Source organism: Hyperolius riggenbachi, chromosome 3 (genome assembly GCF_040937935.1).
Source record: "Hyperolius riggenbachi isolate aHypRig1 chromosome 3, aHypRig1.pri, whole genome shotgun sequence".
Taxonomy (NCBI): Eukaryota; Metazoa; Chordata; class Amphibia; order Anura; family Hyperoliidae; genus Hyperolius; species Hyperolius riggenbachi.
This window is the reverse complement of record NC_090648.1, coordinates 362199287-362221076: the sequence shown is the minus strand read 5'-3', so window position 1 is coordinate 362221076 and position 21790 is coordinate 362199287. Positions and strand designations below refer to the sequence as shown.

Genomic DNA, 21790 nt, shown 5'->3' with positions numbered 1-21790 from the left:
TGAAAGTGCCTTGGCTCTCTGAAAACCTGTGGGCATGGCTTGGTTAATTTATAGGGAATTTGAGTATTAAAACAAAAACAAAAAAGTATTTGGCTTGAGGAATGCCCTATAAACAATAGGAAAGGAACACAATTATGCAATGAGTAAAAGTTAATCTCGGATCCACTTTAATGATAGGTAAGCTCAGTCCATGTTGGACAACGTGAACATCTAGTTTCATATTTGAAAGGGCAGAAGCTGCTGGATTTGTTATAAATGGCATTCCTCCGTTGTCCAGTCCTATTCAAAGAGCAGCAATCTAAATATGGGGCCCAAATGCGTCTTTCATTAGTACGTCTAAAAAAAATTATAATAATTTGATTATGAAATTGTCTGTAAAATCCCAATTTGAAAATAGCCACATTGAAAAGATCATTTGGCTTAGCCTTTGAGTACATATTTCCATAGCGAAGGTCACTGAGCAGCACTTTGTTCTGTTTATAATAATGGGTTGCTTTGATTTGAAAAAAAAAGTCAAACTACATTCATCTGGTTTTTATAAAAGCAAAGTAAATTAATGAGAGGTAGGACTTAATAAAAAAAGATATAAGCAGATAGCGTGACTTCATCCATAACATTAACTGGTGACTGGAGACAGGAAGGAAGGGAATTAAATTATGCTGCCGAGCTGGATGACAGTAATTAGTGTTTTATGAATGTAAAGCATGTCAGGAAGCATTAGTTAAGGTATATGGTAGAGAATGGATCATATAGATGATTAGTCTTGGGATGAATAATGTATACTTTTGCTAATTCAGATACTGTAGCGTTCCTTCTCATGAGACGTATTTAATGTCTCTATGTTTTAATAATTCCATATTAAAATATGCCAAAAGAGCAGGATGTCCTAGAAAATGTATAACTAAAGTAACTCTGCTTAAAGCTATAAAGAGGAAACATACCGTCCTGTTTGTATTTCTATTGATGAAGAAGAGAAGAGTTCCATGGCACCAGGTTTTATTGAAGTTGCTGAAACCTGAAGTTTGAGAATAAGAATTTGCATTCCTACTACTGAACATTAGACTATTTTCTGCTAGTGGAGAGACATCAAAGTATGCTAAGAATTTACAGCACGAGTTCTGCCAACTGAGGTCAAAAGCAGTGCACTTATCTCAAACGCGATAACTCTTTTTAGTTACTAATTGGTTAAAGGACAACTGGCCTGAGAGGTAAATGGAGACTCCCTTATTTGTCTTATTTCGAACAATACCAGTTGGCTGACATCCTGCTGATCTTTCATGCATTAGTAGTGTCTGAATCACACACCTGGAACAACTGTGTGGCAAATGCAGTCAAACTTTAGTCAAACAGCTGATCTGTATGCTTATTCAGAGGAATCTAGGACTAAAAGTATAAAATGGCATGTCCAACTAAGCGGAACACCGGATTGTGTGTCCTTGTGTCATATTTGACGCTTCAATGCAAGATATTGCCTTGCGCTGGTTCTCTGCCAACTCCCCTAAAATTATTTCCTACAAAAATAGGGATTAGACACTCCTTACTATAAACTACTTTACAGGAGTAGGGAACTGTGAAAAAGTTGTATTTAATTTGGGACAGGTGGGCAGCCCGACAACATTTTTGTTATCTTCTTTTATCGTGTAGTGTATGTATATAGTGTTTTAAGCACCCGGGGTAATCCTCTGTATAGTTATCCCTCTGTGGTCCAGAATGTTCACTCTTCTATTGTGTACCAGATTGCGCTTGATGATTTGTAATCGGTTTGCTGTTAAATTTTGCTGCACCTTCTTGTACTGTTATCATGTGTTGGGCAACAAAATGAACTTTTTTACTTTGTTAAAGTGAACCTGAGGTGAGAGTGATATGGAGGCAAAATAGTTTTGTCCTTTTAAACAATACCAGTTGATTGGCATCCTGCTCATGTATTTGGCTACAGTACTGTCTGAATAACACCAGAGACAAGCATGCAGTTAATCTTGTCAGATCTGACAATGTCAGAAACGCCTGCTCTGCTGCAGGGCCGGAGCTACCATAGGAAAAAATAGGCAGTCGCCCCAGGGCCCCAGAGCCTGTAGGGGGCCCCCAAGTTGTCCCTCCCCCATCTGAACTGTTGCTCCCCAGGGACACTGTAAATTTTCTCTTCCTGGATGCAGGGCTAACGGCTGCAGCCCTGCCTCTCAGTGCGTCAATCAGACGCGCATCACAGCCTCTCCCCCGCCCCTCTCAGTGAAGGAAGACTAAGAGGGGCGGGGGAGAGGCGGAGGTACGCGTCTGATAGATGCGTGTGAGGGCAGGGCTGCGACAGTTAGCCCTGCCCCAATGCGGAAGCGCTCCCCGGCTGTACGGAGGGGATTTGGGGGTGAAGGGACCCCCGTTAAGCCGCGGGATAGCGGCGTTTTAGCAGGGGCACACATGCCCCTGCTATCTATGAGGTCTGAAGCGAGATTTATTCTCGCTTCAGACTCTCTTTAAAGAGAATCTGTATTGTTAAAATCGCACAAACGTAAACATACCAATGCGTTAGGGGACATCTCCTATTCCCCTCTGTCACAATTTTGCCGCTCCCCACCGCATTAAAAGTAGTCAAAAACAGTTTTAAACAGTTTGTTTATAAACAAACAAAATGGCCACCAAAACAGGAAGTAGGTTGATGTACAGTATGTCCACACATAGAAAATACATCCATAGTCAAGCAGGCTGTATACAGCTTTCCTTTTGAATCTCAAGAGTTCATTTGTGTTTTTTTTTTCCCTCTGCAGCTCTCACCCACTGAAGAGTGACAGGCTGATTGTTTCTTCCTGCATACAGCTCTGTCAGGGTCTGTAATTCCTCAGTATGTGTCTCCTTTCCAAACAGAGGCTTTATCCAGCTTGTAAAAGATAAGAGAGCAGAGAAAAGCTGGCTAATGTAAATAACACACACACACACACACACACACACACACACACACACACACACACACACACACACACACACACACACACACACACACACACACACACACGAGTGTGCATAGAGCGGCCTGGAGGGGGGGGGGGCGTGCATAGCAGATCAACATTGAAGAGTTGGCAGCCTTCCAGACACAGGGCGACAAGTCCGACAGGGGAAAGATAAGCTGATTTATTACAGAGACAGTGATAGTAGAAAGTGCTGCAGTAAGCCAGAGCACATTAGAATAGGTTTAGGAACTTGTAGGATGGTAGAAAACAGGATGAAATTTTTGTTACAGAGTCTCTTTAAGTTTTTCTGAAAATTGAATAGTAGGTGATAGGTTGATATTATTTGTACATTGTCTATACATTGAACTTTTGGGAATTTTTCAATCATGTTTATGTTTCAATCACGCTTTAGAATTGGAATATTGGAATGCTTGCATATAAGAGAAATGTTAAAAAACAACAGCATGTGGCCACCTTAAAGTTGCTACAAAATCTCCAAAAAGATGACAAGTGCTGATTTGGTCAAAGCCACTTGTGAAGTAAATGTTGTAGAAAAAACCTCAAAGTCAACCTTTATACGTAGTCATTTTGTACTACTTTTGCTCTCTCTGTATCCTACTTTTTAATTGTTTTAATTACAGTATGAAAGGTGTTTTTAAGTATAATGCAGGCAGATAAAGAATACAAGGAAGAGGTAAATGTGCTGCAACGACGTTGCCGGATTGTGGTAATATTTGCTATTTTGTCAGGGATACTTGAGGGAATAAGTTAAGATTTTTTTTGGGGGGAATTCATTTAAAAGTTGTGGTGGGGAGAGCATGTTTATAAGCCTGGTGGCGATAAGGTTGCTGCATTTATTTGCTTTGTATGTCCGGGTCTCTAGTGGGAACATATCAAACAATTTTGTTTTTTAAAAAGACTTTGTAGTTTTTGAGGAAATCAATTGTCAAGTTTTATAATCTGGCAGGAGCTGAAATTGCAGCATTTTCTGTTTCATTCACCATAGTTGTATTTCAACTGGTGATTTTTTTTTTTAATTTTTTTTTTAAATTTTAAGCTACAGTATAGTATTTTGAAAAACAAAACCAAATAACATGGGGATCCCCCTCCCAGGCTTTGCTAAACTCCTTTCTGCTATGCAAGTTGGTTTCCTAAGGGAACTTCTGCCTGTGATTGTGGATTTCTGGGCCCTAAGTAATATCAACTCATATGGACTATAAGATTGGAGGTTTCACCACCTCCCTCTAGATTGTAAGCCTTTGGCAGGGTCCTCCCTCCTTATGTATCATACTTGTTTGGCCAATCTGACCACAAAATGTGAATTACTGGGACTGCTTCTCCAGTGTATGATCTGGCATTGTGTATCTTATTGCTTATTACCTGTATTGTATTGTCACCCCAATTATCACTCTCTGTCACCTTATTTATTGTTCAGCGCTGCAGAATATGTAAAGAGAGGTAGAAAAGCCACCCCTCAGAACCCCTTGTCCAAGGCTACGGGCAAGAGGCACATCCAAACCTCTGGTGCCTGGGAATTACCTCCACCTCCTCCCATCATGCATGTGACTATAAGCCCCAGGGGGTGACTTGTGGTGGAATCTAAAAGTCCCCTTTGATATCAAGGCATTCAGATGTCCAGCCTCCTCTCTATTGAGCGTGAGTGCAGAAACCCAATATTGTCCTCTCCATTGGGTTTCCTCACTCATGATCAGGGTATTTTTCTATTCAACCCAATGGCTTAAAGTCGCTTTGTTGTGTGGTGTGTGTTATGCCTCCTCCCCCTCTATAACAACAGATGCAGCTCTAGCCTCTAGATTAGCTACACATCTGTAAAGTACTCTACCCTGAACTGTCACCTGAGGGATTGATCTCTGCAGCCAACAGTAAAAATTGCAAGAGTATACGTAGTTTAAGATGTGTGTAACCTGATCTTTCTTCACCTCAGTACTACTTAAAAACAGCGGCTATTGTAGTAGCTGAGCACAGTTACTGATGGTTATGCTTAAAATGTAATATCACTCTTAATCTAACTAAATTGTATTCTAGCAATAATTCTCTGTATTGAACATATAAATTACGGTATATCTCTGTTTTGAAAAAAATAGATTATATGTTTTGTAGCATCAGTTATTCATTTTAATTTTATTTAAGGAGCAAAATGAAGATGAACACTGAAGACAATGACAACACCAAGCCTACTCACAGGTGCCTCCATCCTCCGGGGTCAATACTTCTGGAGGAAAAGGAGAAGAAAACGATTCCGCTACAGAAACGTGTAGCCCACAAGATTAAGCAGACCTGTAGCTGTACCTCCAATAAAGCCAAAGATGCACTCTTTAGCTTTCTGCCTGTACTGCAATGGCTGCCTAAATACAAACTAAAGGAGTGCCTGTTAGGTGATGCCATGTCTGGCCTCATAGTGGGCATACTTCTGGTTCCCCAGTCTATTGCCTATTCCCTCCTGGCTGGTCAGGAGCCCATCTATGGCCTTTACACCTCATTCTTTGCTTGTATTATTTATTTCTTAATGGGGACCTCTAGACATATTCATGTTGGGATATTCGGAGTACTGTGCCTGATGGTGGGTGAAGTTGTGGAGCGGGAACTGCAGGAAAAAGGGTACGACTTGCTACAGAACCAAGGAAGCCACGCTTTGCATGCTTCTGCATTCAATGAGACACTCAACATCAATCAGTCATTCAAGATGGAATGTGATAGAAGCTGCTATGCAATTACAGTAGGAGCCACAGTCACATTTATGGCTGGAGTCTATCAGGTAAGTGCTGGGAAAGCCATTTTCTGAACATACACTTTCTGCTGCTTATCCATAAATTCAGACCTCTAAAATGAGTGTTCACTTTCAGACCTGTGTCTGCGATGCTATGTATAAGAGGTTAGTGTCTTGCTCAGCAAAGTTTGGAATTCAGCCGACGATGGGTTGATTCATGCTGGGCTCAGATTCAAAGATTTTATTTCATCGTTTTATGGGACACGTAAAATGTATATTCTTTTTGAAAATCCACCAGGGAGAATTGGAAAGTAAGTGAAAATCTCAGAAATAGGGACACAAACAGTAACATAAACTTTCAGAGCTTCAAGACAAGGCACAGAACATTTATATCGCTCTTTTTTTCTGGCTGAATCAAAGTGCTTGAGCTGCAGCCACTAGGGTGCCCTCAGTAGGCAGTAGCAGTGTTAGGGAGTCTAGCCTAAGGTCTCCTATTGAATAGGTGCTGGCTAACTGAACAGGCAGAGCCAAGATAAGAACCCTGGTCTACTGTGTCAGAGGCGAGGACCTTAACCAGTACACTATCCAGCCACTGCTGCCTTCCGCGATGGAGTGTAAGGATAGATGTGCTGCAGAGAAAGGAAAAGGAGGAAAAACTGCTGGAGAAAAAGACCAATGAAAAGTCGGCTTCCTCAACCTTTTTTTAAGCCATGATGAAGAGTAGACAAACCTTGTAACTGGATTGCATTACTGTACAGATTCAACCAAAAGATATATATTTTTTGCCCCCCATGATGTCTTGCCCTCCATGTGCAGCTGCCCTCTACTCCATAATAGGCCTTTACACACCCTAGACATGTACAACGATGACTCTTCTTTCCATCTACAGAAGTAATCCTCTGTATGGGTGGCTCCCTACTTCCATGTGCAGCTCCCTCATGTACAGCATCCCCCTCTGCTTTGCAAAGCTGCGGAGTGGGAGCAATTTTGGGTACCTGGATTCTCTACCTGAGTCGGTGGTTTCATAAACTCGTTGGATGATTTTTGGATGATGAACGAGTTCATCGGATGATTTTTGTGCCAATTCCACAGTCCATTTCAGGTACCTGGAGTCGGAGGTTTCATAAACTGAGGAGTTGGATGATTTTAGTACTGACTCCACAGCCCTGCTGCTTTGTGCAGGAGAACCCCCATCATGAGTAGAAGACTCCTCTTCTATGTAAAGCACTGTACAGTATGTGGCAGTGCTATAAAAATATAAAACGGGAAAGCTTTTTATTGTTTATGGATGGCAAGGCAACCTGGTTACCCTCTAAAAAGGGAGTGCAATCATGTGCTACCCATTCTATACTCACCACATCCTAACTGGGAACACGGGTACACCCTCTCGGGGTGTTCCACCCCCTCCAATGTTGGGGACATGCTTGCTGGCCCCTTCTGCTCTTTTGTTCTTGTGCACTCAAGTCTGCCCAAATAGTTAGAGGGTTTGTAAGAATGTGTGTTTGTGGGAGGGTTTAGTGCTGTTTTTGTATTACATTATGAAAACCACACAAAAAAACAAAAAACATTGTTGAATAGTATAACACAACTTGCAAACAAATTCAGCTTACAAACACACTCCCAGAACGAACCAGTTTGTAAGTAAGAGACTGCCTGTATATGGCTTTACAGCAGTATTGTCTGGCACATGGTTAATAATAATACTGTAATAATAATACTGTAAGGGGGTCAGGGGGAAATGAGCTGAACTTACCCGGGGCTTCTAATGGTCCCCCGCAGACATCCTGTGTTGGCGCAGCCACTCACCGATGCTCCGGCCCCGCCTCCAGTTCACTTCTGGAATTTCTGACTTTAAAGTCAGAAAACCACTGCGCCTGCACGCCCGTGTCCTCGCTCCCGCTGATATCACCAGGAGTGTACTGCGCAGACACAGACCATACTGGGCCTGCGCTGTGCGCTCTTGATGACATCAGCGGGATCGAGGACACGGCAACGCAGGCGCAGTGGTTTTCAGACTTTAAAGTCTGAAATTCCAGAAGTGAACCGGAGGTGGGGCTGGAGCATTGGGGAGTGGCTGCACCAACACAGGATGTCTGCGGGGGACCGTTAGAAGCCCCGGGTAAGTTCAACTCATTTCCCCCTGACCCCCTTACAGTATCCCTTTAAGCACTCTACTCTAGGTAAAAAAAAGGTGTGTATCAAAAAAGGTCGCGGGGTATAGCAAACATTTTAAGTTTTAATGCAAAACCATATTTTTCTTTTAAGGGGTTGTAAACGAAAATTTAGTGCTAAATAGGTTAAATAATGAAATGGCAAAATACCGTCTATAACAACAAACGAATTCTGAAAAGAAACATCAAATCGCGTCTATAACAAAAACGATATTTACACTTGTATTAGACATAGCAATGCAATGGTAGGTTTTACAGATATTTAACTGTAATTATACCTAACTGTAGGCTCACACAGATCTCTCCCTATCCCTAACCCCTAGACCCCCTCTTTGTTTAAATATACATAATTTAATAAATTGTATATATTACATATATTGTGCTGTAACTATACCTAACCTTATTCTCACACAGAGCCCTCCCTGTACCTATCCCTAACCCTAAGACCCCCCTGGTGGTGCCTAACCCTAAGACCCCCCTGGTGGTGCCTAACCCTAAGACCCCCCTGGTGGAGCCTAACCCTAACCACCCCCCTGGTGGTGCCTAACCCTAACCACCCCCTGGTGGTGCCTAACCCTAACCACCCCCCTGGTGGTGCCTAAACCTAAGCACCCCCCTAGTGGTGCCTAACCCTATATCTCCCCTGGTGATGCCTAACCCTAACCATCCCCCTGGTGGTCTATATTGCACTGTAACTATACCTAACCCTCCCTGTACCTAACCCTAACCCCTAGACCCCCCTGGTGGTGCCTAACTCTAACCACCCCCTGGTTGCGTATATTATACTGTAACTATACCTAACCCTCCCTGTACCTATCCCTAACCCTTAGACCCCCATGGTAATGCCTAAACCTAACCATCCCCACTGCACAAACACCCTAAACACATATAAACAATAATATATTTAATCCTTAAAATACTTCTCTAGAAATAACATGAATAAATAATTTATATATTTTTAATAGAATAAATAGCCTTAAAATAGCCTTAACCACTTGCCGACCGCCCACAGCCCATGGGCGGCGGCAAAGTGGATGCCTTAAGGACCGCAATACGCCTTAGGGCGTTGCGTCCTTTTCCTATGCCGGGGGAGCGATCGCGTCATTGATGACGCGCGCTTCCCCCAGCAACTGGCTCCGCCCACCCGCCGTAACATCCCGCCGGCCATACGGAAGCGCCGGCGGGATGTTAACCCCGCGATCGCCGCTACAAAGTGTATAATACACTTTGTAATGTATACAAAGTGTATTATACAGGCTGCCTCCTGCCCTGGTGGTCCCAGTGTCGGAGGGACCACCAGGGCAGGCTGCAGCCACCCTAGTCTGCACCCAAACACACTGATCTGCCCCCCCCGCCCACTGATCGCCCACAGCACCCCTCAGACCCCCCCCTGCCCACCCCCCAGACCCCTGTTTGCACCCAATCACCCCCCTAATAACCCATCAATCACTCCCTGTCACTATCTATCAACGCTATTTTTTTTTTATCTCCCCCCCTGCCCCCTCCTGATCACCCCCCCACCCCTCAGATTCTCCCCAGGACCCCCCCCCAGACCCCCCCCCTGTGTACTGTATGCATCTATCCCCCCTGATAACCTGTCAATCACCTGTCAATCACCCATCAATCACCCATCAATCACCCATCAATCACCCCCTGTCACTGCCACCCAACAATCAGCCCCTAACCTGCCCCTTGCGGGCAATCTGATCACCCACCCACACCAACAGATCGCCCGCAGATCCGACATCAGATAACCTCCCAAATCCATTGTTTACATCTATTCTCTCCTCTAAACACCCACTAATTACCCATCAATCACCCATCAATCACCCCCTATCACCACCTGTCACTTTTACCTATCAGATCAGACCCTAATCTGCCCCTTGCGGGCACCAAATCACCCGCCAACACGCTCAGATTGCCCTCTGACCCCCCCTTATCAATTCGCCAGTGCATTAATTACATCTGTTCTTCCCTGTAATAACCCACTGATCACCTGTCAATCACCTGCCAATCACTTATCACCCATCAATCACCCCGTCACCCCCTGTCACTGCCACCCATCAATCAGCCCCTAACCTGCCCCTTGCGGGCAATTTGATCACCCACCCACACCAATAGATCGCCCGCAGATCCGACATCAGATCACCTCCCAAATCCATTGTTTACATCTATTCTCTCCTCTAAACACCCATCAATCACCCATCAATCACCCCCTATCACCACCTGTCACTTTTACCTATCAGATCAGACCCTAATCTGCCCCTTGCGGGCACCCAATCACCCGCCAACACGCTCAGATTGCCCTCTGACCCCCCCTTATCAATTCGCCAGTGCATTAATTACATCTGTTCTTCCCTGTAATAACCCACTGATCACCTGTCAATCACCTGCCAATCACCTATCACTCATCAATCACCCCCTGTCACCCCCTGTCACTGCCACCCATCAATCAGCCCCTAACCTGCCCCTTGCGGGCAATCTGATCACCCACCCACACCATCCGATCGCCTGCAGACCCGCAGTCAGATCACCTCCCAAGTGCATTGCATCTGTTCTCTCCTCTAAACACCCACTAATTACCCATCAATCACCCCCTGTCACTGCTACCCATCAGATTAGACCCCCATCTGCCCCTAGGGCACCCAATCACCCGCCCACACCCTCAGACCCCAGCCCTGATCACCTCGCCATTGCATTACTTGCATCTATTCCCCCCACTAATCACACCTTGAGACACCCATCAATCACCTCCTGTCACTACCTGTCACCCCCTAGCACACCTACCCATCAGATCAGGCCCTAATTTGCCCCGTGTGGGCTCCTGATCACTCGGCCAAACCCTCAGATCCCCCTCAGACCCCCTTCTGATCACCTCCCCAGTGCATTGAGTGCATCTATTTTCCCCTCTAATCACCCCCTGAGACACCCATCAATCACCTCCTGTCACCCCCCTAGCACTCCTATCCATCAGATCAGGCCCAATACAACCTGTCATCTAAAAGGCCACCCTGCTTATGACCGGTTCCACAAAATTCGGCCCCTCATAGACCACCTGTCATCAAAATTTGCAGATGCTTATACCCCTGAACAGTCATTTTCAGACATTTGGTTTCCAGACTACTCACGGTTTTGGGCCCGTAAAATGCCAGGGCGGTATAGGAACCCCACAAGTGACCCCATTTTAGAAAAAAGACACCCCAAGGTATTCTGTTAGGTGTATGACGAGTTCATAGAAGATTTTATTTTTTGTCAAAAGTTAGCGGAAATTGATTTTTATTGGGTTTTTTTCACAAAGTGTCATTTTTCACTAACTTGTGACTAAAAATAAAATCTTCGATGACCTCGCCATACACCTAATGGAATACCTTGGGGTGTCTTCTTTCTAAAATGGGGTCACTTGTGGGGTTCCTATACTGCCCTGGCATTTTAGGGGCCCTAAACCGTGAGGAGTAGTCTAGAAAACAAATGCCTCAAAATGACCTGTGAATAGGACGTTGGGCCTCTTAGCGCACCTAGGCTGCAAAAAAAGTGTCACACATGTGGTATCGCCGTACTCAGGAGAAGTAGTATAATGTGTTTTGGGGTGTATTTTTACACATACCCATGCTGGGTGGGAGAAATCTCTCTGTAAATGGACAATTGTGTGTAAAAAAAATCAAACAATTGTCATGTACAGAGATATTTCTACCACCCAGCATGGGTATGTGTAAAAATACACCACAAAACACATTATACTACTTCTCCTGAGTACGGCGGTACCACATGTGTGGCACTTTTTTACACCCTAAGTGCGCTAAGGGGCCCAAAGTCCAATGAGTACCTTTAGGATTTCACAGGTCATTTTGCGACATTTAGTTTCAAGACTACTCCTCGCGGTTTAGGGCCCCTAAAATGCCAGGGCAGTATAGGAACCCCACAAATGACCCCATTCTAGAAAGGAGACACCCAAAGGTATTCCGTTAGGAGTATGGTGAGTTCATAGAAGATTTTATTTTTTGTCACAAGTTAGCGGAATATGACACTTTGTGAAGAAAAACAATTCAAATCAATTTCCGCTAACTTGTGGCAAAAAATAAAATCTTCTATGAACTCACCATACTCCTAACGGAATACCTTGGGGTGTCTTCTTTGTAAAATGGGGTCATTAGTGGGGTTCCTATACTGCCCTGGCATTTTAGGGGCCCTAAACCGTGAGGAGTAGTCTTGAAACAAAAATGACCTGTGAAATCCTAAAGGTACTCATTGGACTTTGGGCCCTTTAGCGCAGTTAGGGTGCAAAAAAGTGCCACACATGTGGTATTGCCGTACTCGGGAGAAGTAGTATAATGTGTTTTGGGGTGTATTTTTACACATACCCATGCTGGGTGGGAGAAATACCTCTGTAAATGACAATCTTTTGATTTTTTTTACACACAATTGTCCATTTACAGAGTTATTTCTCCCACCCAGCATGGGTATGTGTAAAAATACACCCCAAAACACATTGTACTACTTCTCCCGAGTACGGCGATACCACATGTGTGGCACTTTTTTGCACCCTAACTGCGCTAAAGGGCCCAAAGTCCAATGAGTACCTTTAGGATTTCACAGGTCATTTTGAGAAATTTCGTTTCAAGACTACTCCTCACGGTTTAGGGCCCCTTAAATGCCAGGGCAGTATAGGAACCCCACAAATGACCCCATTTTAGAAAGAAGACACCCCAAGGTATTCCGTTAGTAGTATGGCGAGTTCATAGAAGATTTTATTTTTTGTCACAAGTTAGCGGAAATTGATTTTAATTGTGTTTTTTCACAAAGTGTCATTTTCCGCTAACTTTTGACAAAAAATAAAATCTTCTATGAACTCACCATACTCCTAACGGAATACCTTGGGGTGTCTTCTTTCTAAAATGGGGTCATTTGTGGGGTTCCTATACTGCCCTGGCATTTTAGGGGCCCTAAACCGTGAGGAGTAGTCTTGAAACGAAATTTCTCAAAATGACCTGTGAAATCCTAAAGGTACTCATTGGACTTTGGGCCCTTTAGCGCAGTTAGGGTGCAAAAAAGTGCCACACATATGGTATCGCCGTACTCAGGAGAAGTAGTATAATGTGTTTTGTGGTGTATTTTTACACATACCCATGCTGAGTGGGAGAAAGATCTCTGTAAATGGACAATTGTGTGTAAAAAAAAATTAACAAATTGTCATTTACAGAGATATTTCTCCCACCCAGCATGGGTATGTGTAAAAATATACCCCAAAACACATTATACTACTTCTCCTGAGTACGGCAATACCACATGTGTGGCACTTTTTTGCAGCCTAACTGCGCTAAGGGGTCCAAAGTCCAATGAGCACCTTTAGGCTTTACAGGGGTGCTTACAATTTAGCACCCCCCAAAATGTCAGGACAGTAAACACACCCCACAAATGACCCCATTTTGGAAAGTAGACCCTTCAAGGTATTCAGAGAGGGGCATGGTGAGTCCGTGGCAGATTTCATTTTTTTTTTGTCGCAAGTTAGAAGAAATGGAAACTTTTTTTTTTTTTCCTCACAAAGTGTCATTTTCCGCTTACTTGTGACAAAAAATAATATCTTCTATGAACTCACTATGCCTCTCAGTGAATACTTTGGGATGTCTTCTTTCCAAAATGGGGTCATTTGGGGGGTATTTATACTATCCTGGAATTCTAGCCCCTCATGAAACATGACAGGGGGTCAGAAAAGTCATAGATGCTTGAAAATGGGAAAATTCACTTTTTGCACCATAGTTTGTAAACGCTATAACTTTTACCCAAACCAATAAATATACACTGAATGGGGTTTTTTTTTATCAAAAACATGTTTGTCCACATTTTTCGCGCTGCATGTATACAGAAATTTTACTTTATTTGAAAAATGTCAGCACAGAAAGTTAAAAAAATCATTTTTTTGCCAAAATTCATGTCTTTTTTGATGAATATAATAAAAAGTAAAAATCGCAGGAGCAATCAAATAGCACCAAAAGAAAGCTTTATTAGTGACAAGAAAAGGAGCCAAAATTAATTTAGGTGGTAGGTTGTATGAGCGAGCAATAAACCGTGAAAGCTGCAGTGGTCTGAATGGGAAAAAAAGTGGCCGGTCCTTAAGGGGTAGAAAGACTGTGGTCCTCAAGTGGTTAAAATCACGTATACATTAATATTATAAATAGAGAAAAGTATATATAAATATATACAATACAATAGATAGCCTTACAATCACGTATGCATTAGAAATCTTATAATATCAGTAATATTAAAAGCGATATTTTAGTAACTATAATCAACACATTATAAGTGTAAAAATAAAGTTAATACCAAAAGCGATGTATTTCTAATACAATACGGTTGAAACCGGTATTTACGCATTACACATATGAAAACACATTTTTAAATGATCAAAGAAGTGTAAACGAAAATTTAGACGTTATACTTTTGTAACCGAAATTTTCAAACTAAAAAATAAGTAAAGCGAAATTTAAAAACCAAAAAATAAGTATAACACAAACTCAAAACGAACTTGTAAACGATATTTGTTATAAACCTTATTCTGTAAACGAAAACTTTTGTTAACACGATCCCTGTAAGCGCTATTTCTCGGGCGCCCTTTTTTTTTCCTGTCGGGCGCCGAATAGCCGATATTTTGCATTGCAGTCCTATGGCGGCGCCCTTTTTGTCCACTATCCCTGTGCGCCCTTTTTTACTAGCCCGAAAAAAGTACTGTTAAAATTATTTTGAATATGTTCTTGCTTACTGGTGGCTTAAAGGCATTTTATTGATAAGGTAAGAAAATATCAGGTAGGAGAAAACTTAGGAGAAAAAGGGGAATTGAATAAGGGTCTAGTATTGAGGTTGTTTTGGCCAGCAGTTTGTGATTTCTAGCTGTAACTTGGCTGCCCTCTGGTGGTAACAACAAACTATATCAGTTTTAATCAGCAATCACTTCTGATGAAAAAAAAGTAGAATACTGTAAGAAAATATACATCCAGATAAAGCAAACGCTTGCAGTTATGGTTATCACAAGAAATAAAAGGAAATGGAAATATTATTTTAATGACAAATAGGAAATGGAAATATTGTTTGAATGACAAATGTATCTTTCAATAATTCTTAATAGAGCTCAGTAAATGTACTGTCTGTACATTTAAATGAATGCAAAGTAATGCAAATATAATGCTTTATTGATTATGCCTCCATTATGAGCTATCTCCAAATTGAGAGAGATTTCTGTCAAAAATTAATTTGTCAATAGCACTTCCATCAGTAGCTTGCTGCCCCTCTGCAGGGATATCCCAGATGCTGGTTTCCTATTAATCTATCTTGTTATGTTGCTTTACCTATCCTCAGAGTAGGACAATCTGGCAAGGTAGGACACCATTCCACCAGAAGTGAGTGGCGTCGGCTCACCCCAGTCTTCACCAGAACACACTCAAAGGGATAGTGGATTGCTGCAAAAGACTTAGCGCACAGACCCCTGGTCACAGAAGAGGTTACTGTAAGAGACTTGATACAGGTTAGTGAAGTAACGACATGGAGAACAAGCGGAGGTCAGGTTAGATATTGTGCAGGCAACTAGATATGCAAGTTGGTACACAGAGAAGCATTCAGTCTGGGCACTAATTTGAAAAAAAGTAGTTGGAGGTGAAGCTATCGGATACACGCTGCTGTATGCACTTCCAGCACCATGCACCCATGTTTGTTTGGATGCTGGAGTCGCACCTTATTTTTGGGTGGATTGCCCCTATAAGACACTGTGTAGTGTGGCATTGCTCAGACTCGAGCTGTCCAATCGTGTCCATCCCATGAACAGCATGCACATGCCTTCCTGCGGCAAGACAGTATTAGAACGGGGATCTCATTGTTACACTGCCCCCCCCCACTTACCCCCCTTATTTACAGGCAGCCTCCATTTAATTAGATACTGATGAGTATTGATGTACTGCTATTCTAATGGAATCCAAAATGGATTAATAAATTTTTAAATTGCTGTGTGCCATCTACCATTACCAGAAGAGGGAGAGGAACATTCCGACTTGAAGAAGAAACTTTAGAAAAGTCTTTAAGCACAAAATATAAAATATCAGATGACCACTTAAAGAGAATCTGTATTGTTAAAATCGCACAAAAGTAAACATACCAGTGCGTTAGGGGACATCTCCTATTACCTTCTGTCACAATTTCGCCGCTCCTCGCCGCATTAAAAGTGGTTAAAAACAGTTTTAAAAAGTTTGTTTATAAACAAACAAAATGGCCACCAAAATAGGAAGTAGATTGATTTACAGTATGTCCACACATAGAAAATACATCCATACACAAGCAGGCTGTATACAGCCATCCTTTTGAATCTCAAGAGATCACTTGTGTGTTTCTTTCCCCCTGCAGCTATCTTCCACTGAAGTGTCAGGCTGTTTCTTCCTGCAGAGTGCAGACAGCTCTGCCTGTATGTAATTCCTCAGTATGTGAAAGCCCAGCCAGCTCAGAGGAGGATTTATCCAGCTTGTAAAAGATAATAGAACAGAGAGAAGCTGCACTAATCTAAATATCACACAGGCAGTGTGCAGAGAGGGGCCTGGATGGGGGAGTTCATAGCAGAACCACAACACTGAAGAACTTGGCAGCCTTCCAGACACAGGCCTGACAAGTCTGACAAGAGAGAGATAAGTTGATTTATTACAGAGATGGTGATAGTAGAACGTGCTGCAGTAAGCCAGAACACATTAGAATAGCTTTTGGAACTTGTAGGATGATAAAAAAACAGGATGCAATTTTTGTTACGGAGTCTCTTTAACCACTTGCCGACCGCACGCTTATACCGTGCGTCGGCAAAGTGGCAGCTGCAGGACCAGCGACGCAGTACTGCGTCGCCGGCTGCAGCCTGATTAACGAGCGATCGCGCGGCTGTAGCCGCGCGATCGCTACGTCACACTCTTCGGCCCCCATGTGACTTCAGCCCGCCGGCCAATCAGCAGCGCCGGCGGGCTGTTAACATTCAATTTGCCCAATAGAATGAGTATAATACAGTTTGTTTACGTAACAAACTGTATTATACTGCCTGCCTCCCGCTGGTGGTCACACTTAGCGATCGACCACCAGCGAGGAGAGCAGGCACAGTAAGAGTGCACACACACACACATTAGGAGCCCCACAGACCCCCCGATCACCCGCAGCACCCATCAGACACCCCCCTGTACCCCCCTGCAGCACGCAGATCAGACCTAACCACCCCCCATATCACCCATCAATAAATCCCTGTCACCACCTGTCACTTCTATCCATCAGAGCAGACCCCCAACTACCCCTTAGGGGTATCTGATCACCCCCACACCTCCAGATCTCCCCCCGACCCCCCCCCCCCCCTCTGTATACTGAACCTATCTATCTCCCCTGCATCTGTCTATCTCCCCAGTGATCAGCTGCCAATCACCTATCAGTCACCTGTCAATCATCCCTTGTCACCACCTGTCACTGCCCCCCATTAGATCAGACCCCCAACTGCCCCTTAGGGGTATCTGATCACCCCCCACCCCTTCAGATCTCCCCCCCCCCCCCCCGTATACTGCATCTATCTTCCCTGTAATTGCCCGCTGATCAGCTGTCAATCACCTATCCGTCACCTGTCAATCATCCCTTGTCACCACCTGCCACTGCCCCCCATCAGATCAGACCCCCAACTGCCCATTAGGGGCTTCTGATCACCCACCCACCCTTTCAGATCCCTCCGAGACACCCCCCCCCCCTGATCACATCAGCAGTCCATTGTTTACATCTGTTTTTCCCTGTAAACACCCACTTATCACCCGTCAATAACCCATCTATCACCACCTGTCACTCCTATCCATCAGATTAGACCCCCAACTACCCCTTAGGGGTATCTGATCACCCCCCACCCCTTCCGATCCTCCCCACACCGTCCTAGTTCATTGATTGCGTATATTCTCCCCCCTGCCATTGTGTATCTTATCTCCTGTCTGTAAGGCTTGATTGTGCTTTGTTTGGCTACAATTGTCTCAATTGCACTGTGATTGGCATCGATTGTCGTGTGATTGGCTTCGATTGTCACGTAATTGGGCTTCGATTGTCGCGTGATTGGCTTCAATTGTCCGTAATTGGTTTTGATTGTGCCAATTGCCCACTGATTGGCTGTTTTGCCCTGTGATTAGTATCGATTGTCGTGTGATTGGCTTCAATTGTCACGTAATTGGTTTTTGATTGTCACGTTATTGGATTCAATTGGTCCGTGATTGGCTTTGATTGCGCCGATTGCTGTAATTGTGTTGTAATTGTCTCGTGATTGTTTTTGATTATTTGTGATTGCTCTCTGATCCCCAACCCCCCCCCCCCCCCCCCCCCCTCACCATCACCATCACTATCACTGTCCTAGTGATCTAAAAAAAATTTTAGTATCACTAGTGGTAACAAACAGTTAGGCCAGTTATCTAAGCAAAAGGGTTGTTAGTGTCAGTTAGTGCTCAGCCCACTGCACCACAGTCACTAATTAGCGTCATCACTGTCGCTAATCAGCATTGGTACTATATAGTATCTGTAAGTGATTATTAGTGATCACAGTCAGATCTATATTAGGGTCTCTAGGATCCACAAAAAAACGCAGTGTTTGCCCGATCAGACCTGATCGTTCGCCTGCACTGCGTTCAGCCCGCCCCACCGCAGTGACAGAAATTTCTTTTTTCTGATCACTGCAAAAAACACTGTACACAAGCTGTGGCACTGTAAACATCAGTTTTGATTTTTTTTATCTAAACTCAGTGACCACAGCTTTCTACCTCTCAAGTACTCCCTTTCGCTAGGTAGGTGCTCTTTTCCTGGGTAGTCTCAGAGGAATACCTCCTAAATTTAGCAGGCCACCATGGCAAAAAAGAGGTTTTCCAATGAAGACATCTACAGGTACATGGACCAGTCGGATGAGGATGATTGGGTCGACTTATTCGACGAATCTTCGGGTTCAGAGTACGATCCTGTAGACAGCAGTGGCTCTCAGACCGATAGTTCCGATGACGAGGTTGAGGTCCCGGCTAGAGCCAGGCGTACCACACCCCATGTCACTGGACTGCAGGTGGCGGAAGATCAGTCTCAAGGGCAGCAGAGTGGCGCTGATCTGATTTTTCTTGGTGAGGCATGCACCAGCAGCGCAGCATCTCCTGGGCCTATCAACACCAGTACTTCCGCAGAAGACCCTGATGAAGTGGAAGTAGAAACTGGTTCGGTGGTACGTGAATTAAGATCCGATCCGCAGCCACCAAGTAGACGGGCCCGTACTCCCATTGGTTTTCCAGAGGTGCTGGCAAACCCTGATTGGCATTCCCCTGATCCCGCCGCACCCATACTGCCCCCTTTCACCGCCCAGTCTGGAGTCCAGGTGGAGACATTTGAACTAGGATCGGCCCTAGACTTTTTTGAACTGTTCCTCACCCAGGATCTCCTTGACTTAATTGTGGCTGAGACCAACCTATATGCCACACAATTTATAACCGCCCATCCGAAAAGCTGCCACGCCCAGCCTTTTCGGTGGAAACCACTCCAAGTTTCCGAACTTAAAATTTTTTTGGGCCTTCTCCTCAACATGGGTATTACTAAAAAAAATGTATTGCGCTCTTATTGGTCTACACGCCAAATACATAACATGCCCGTGTTCTCTGCTGCCATGTCCAGGACGCGATTTGAGATCATCCTGCGCTTCCTGCATTTCAATGACAACGACACCTGTCATGAAAGAGACCACCCAGCTTATGACCGGCTCCACAAAATTCGGCCCCTCATAGACCACCTGTCATCCACATTTGCAGATGCTTATACCCCTGAACAGAACATCTGTGTAGATGAGTCCCTCGTACATTTTACCGGGCGCCTTGGCATCAAACAGTACATCCCAAGCAAGCGCGCCCGGTATGGGGTGAAACTGTATAAGCTCTGTGATAGGGCCACAGGCTATACATCTCGTTTTAGGGTCTATGAGGGAAAAGACTCAAAATTGGAGCCGGTCGGATGTCCTGACTACCTGGGGAGCAGTGGAAAGATTGTGTGGGACTTGGTGTCACCCTTGTTCCAGAAGGGGTACCATCTTTATGTGGACAACTTTTACACAAGTGTGGCCCTCTTTCAGCACTTAAAGTTAGAAGGAATCCGATGCTGTGGCACCGTGCGGCCTAGTCGCCGGGGCTTCCCCCAACAGCTCGTTAACACCAGACTTCAACGGGGGGAGAGGGCCGCCTTGTGTACCGATGACTTGCTCTCGGTGAAATGGAAGGACAAGAGGGACGTTTACCTTCTGTCTACCATTCACACAGACACGACAGTACAAATTACACGGGCAACAGAGGTCATTGAAAAGCCCCTCGCCGTCCACAGCTATAATGCCAACATGGGAGGGGTGGACTTCAATGACCAGATGTTAGGGCCCTATTTAATTTCCCGGAAAACCAGACGCTGGTATAAGAAAGTGTCTGTGTATTTAATTCAATTGGCGATGTACAACAGCTTTGTTCTCTACAGTAAGGCTGGGAGAACTGGATCTTTCCTTCAATTCCAGGAAGACATTGTTTCGGCACTCCTCTATCCAGAAGGTGACAGAGCCCAACCCCCAAATGCAACTAGCCGGCTGCATGGAAGGCATTACGCCTACCCGATTCCCAGTACCCCAACTCAACGCAACCCCAGAAAAAGATGTCGTGTCTGCAGCAAGGCTGGAATAAGGCATGACACCCCCGTTTACTGTCCCCGCTGTCCTGACCAGCCTGGCCTATGCCTAGGGGAGTGTTATGAGAGGTACCATGAGAAGGCACACTTTTAGAACCTAGGGAACTACAGACACAGCAGTAGGCACACAAGGGTCTCTCAGTGCTATTTCACACTGGCGCGATGCGTTAGGGCAAATTGCCTAGCAAAAGTCACACTTTGCGGTCCCCCCCTACGCCGGAAGTGCTTGACTTAACGCTAGTGCATGCCTACGTTACTGCGTGGCTTCTGCGGCAATTTGGGTCGGCCCGGAAGTCATGTTAGTCTACGGCGACGCAGTTAATTACTAGGCCGAATGCTACTCTTGTGGTATTCCCTGAAGATCTATTTTGGGCGAGACGGTGCGGCGGGCTCGACCGACCGGATAGGCCAGTATGCAGTGTGAACCCAAACATCAGGTTTTGAGAGATCCAAATACACTGGCCTGCCAGAAACCTCTCCTTTCACTTGGGACAGAATGCATAATGTACTTCGCCACATATCTGTGCGATTTGCACTTTGCACATTGACCCATGGGGGAGGAGAAGTTTATCCTCAGCTCGCAGGTAAAAAAAAACAAAAAAAAAAAAAACAGGTAAGCAAAAAAGTTAATATTTGGTTACCAATGTTATTGTTTGGTTTGAACATATTTAATAAAGTTTAAAAAGTTAATGTTATTGAAGCGCTTTGCTGCTTGCTTGCTTTTTTTTTTTTTTTTTTTTTTTTTTTCTTCTCTCTTTTTTTCCAACCGACCAATCAGCTGCAGCACTGATGATGCATCCTGACAGAAGCATTGCGCTTCTGTCAGGTTACACAAAATCGGTGCATGCAGCGCTGTAGGACGAGATTTCTCCTCCACAGTAAAAAAGATACGTTTGCCGAGGCATATGGGCCAAGGTGTGGTGTTGGGGATTCATATGCTTTGGCAAGCACTTTGTATCAAAAAAGAACTCAAGCAATGATTTCTCCATTCACATCGATCAATGTGGATGAATAAATCAGGATTGCCTGGGCATACGAGCTGGTGGGTTTGGATTTTTGGGGTGGCAGCTCCTATGTCCAGGCGGACGCCTTCCCCTCCTTTTTGTTTTGTTTTTTTCGTTTTTCTTCTCTCTTTTTTCTATCCAGACCGACCGACCGACCGACCAATCAGCTGCAGCACTGATGGTGCATCCTGACAGAAGCATTGCGCTTCTGTCAGGTTACACAAAATCGGTGCATGC

The 21790-nt window shown here is 44.4% G+C and overlaps 1 protein-coding gene across 1 annotated transcript in view; it reads left to right on the top strand.

Moving 5' to 3' along the window:
- The window catches only part of SLC26A2 (solute carrier family 26 member 2), a 105279-nt gene that overhangs the window by 67384 nt on the left and 16105 nt on the right, over nt 1–21790 (top strand). The window contains exon 2 of the mRNA XM_068272874.1: nt 5091–5715. Coding sequence (XP_068128975.1) covers nt 5098–5715 — 618 coding nt within the window. The 5' untranslated portion in view covers nt 5091–5097. The remainder of the gene's footprint in view (nt 1–5090; nt 5716–21790) is intronic.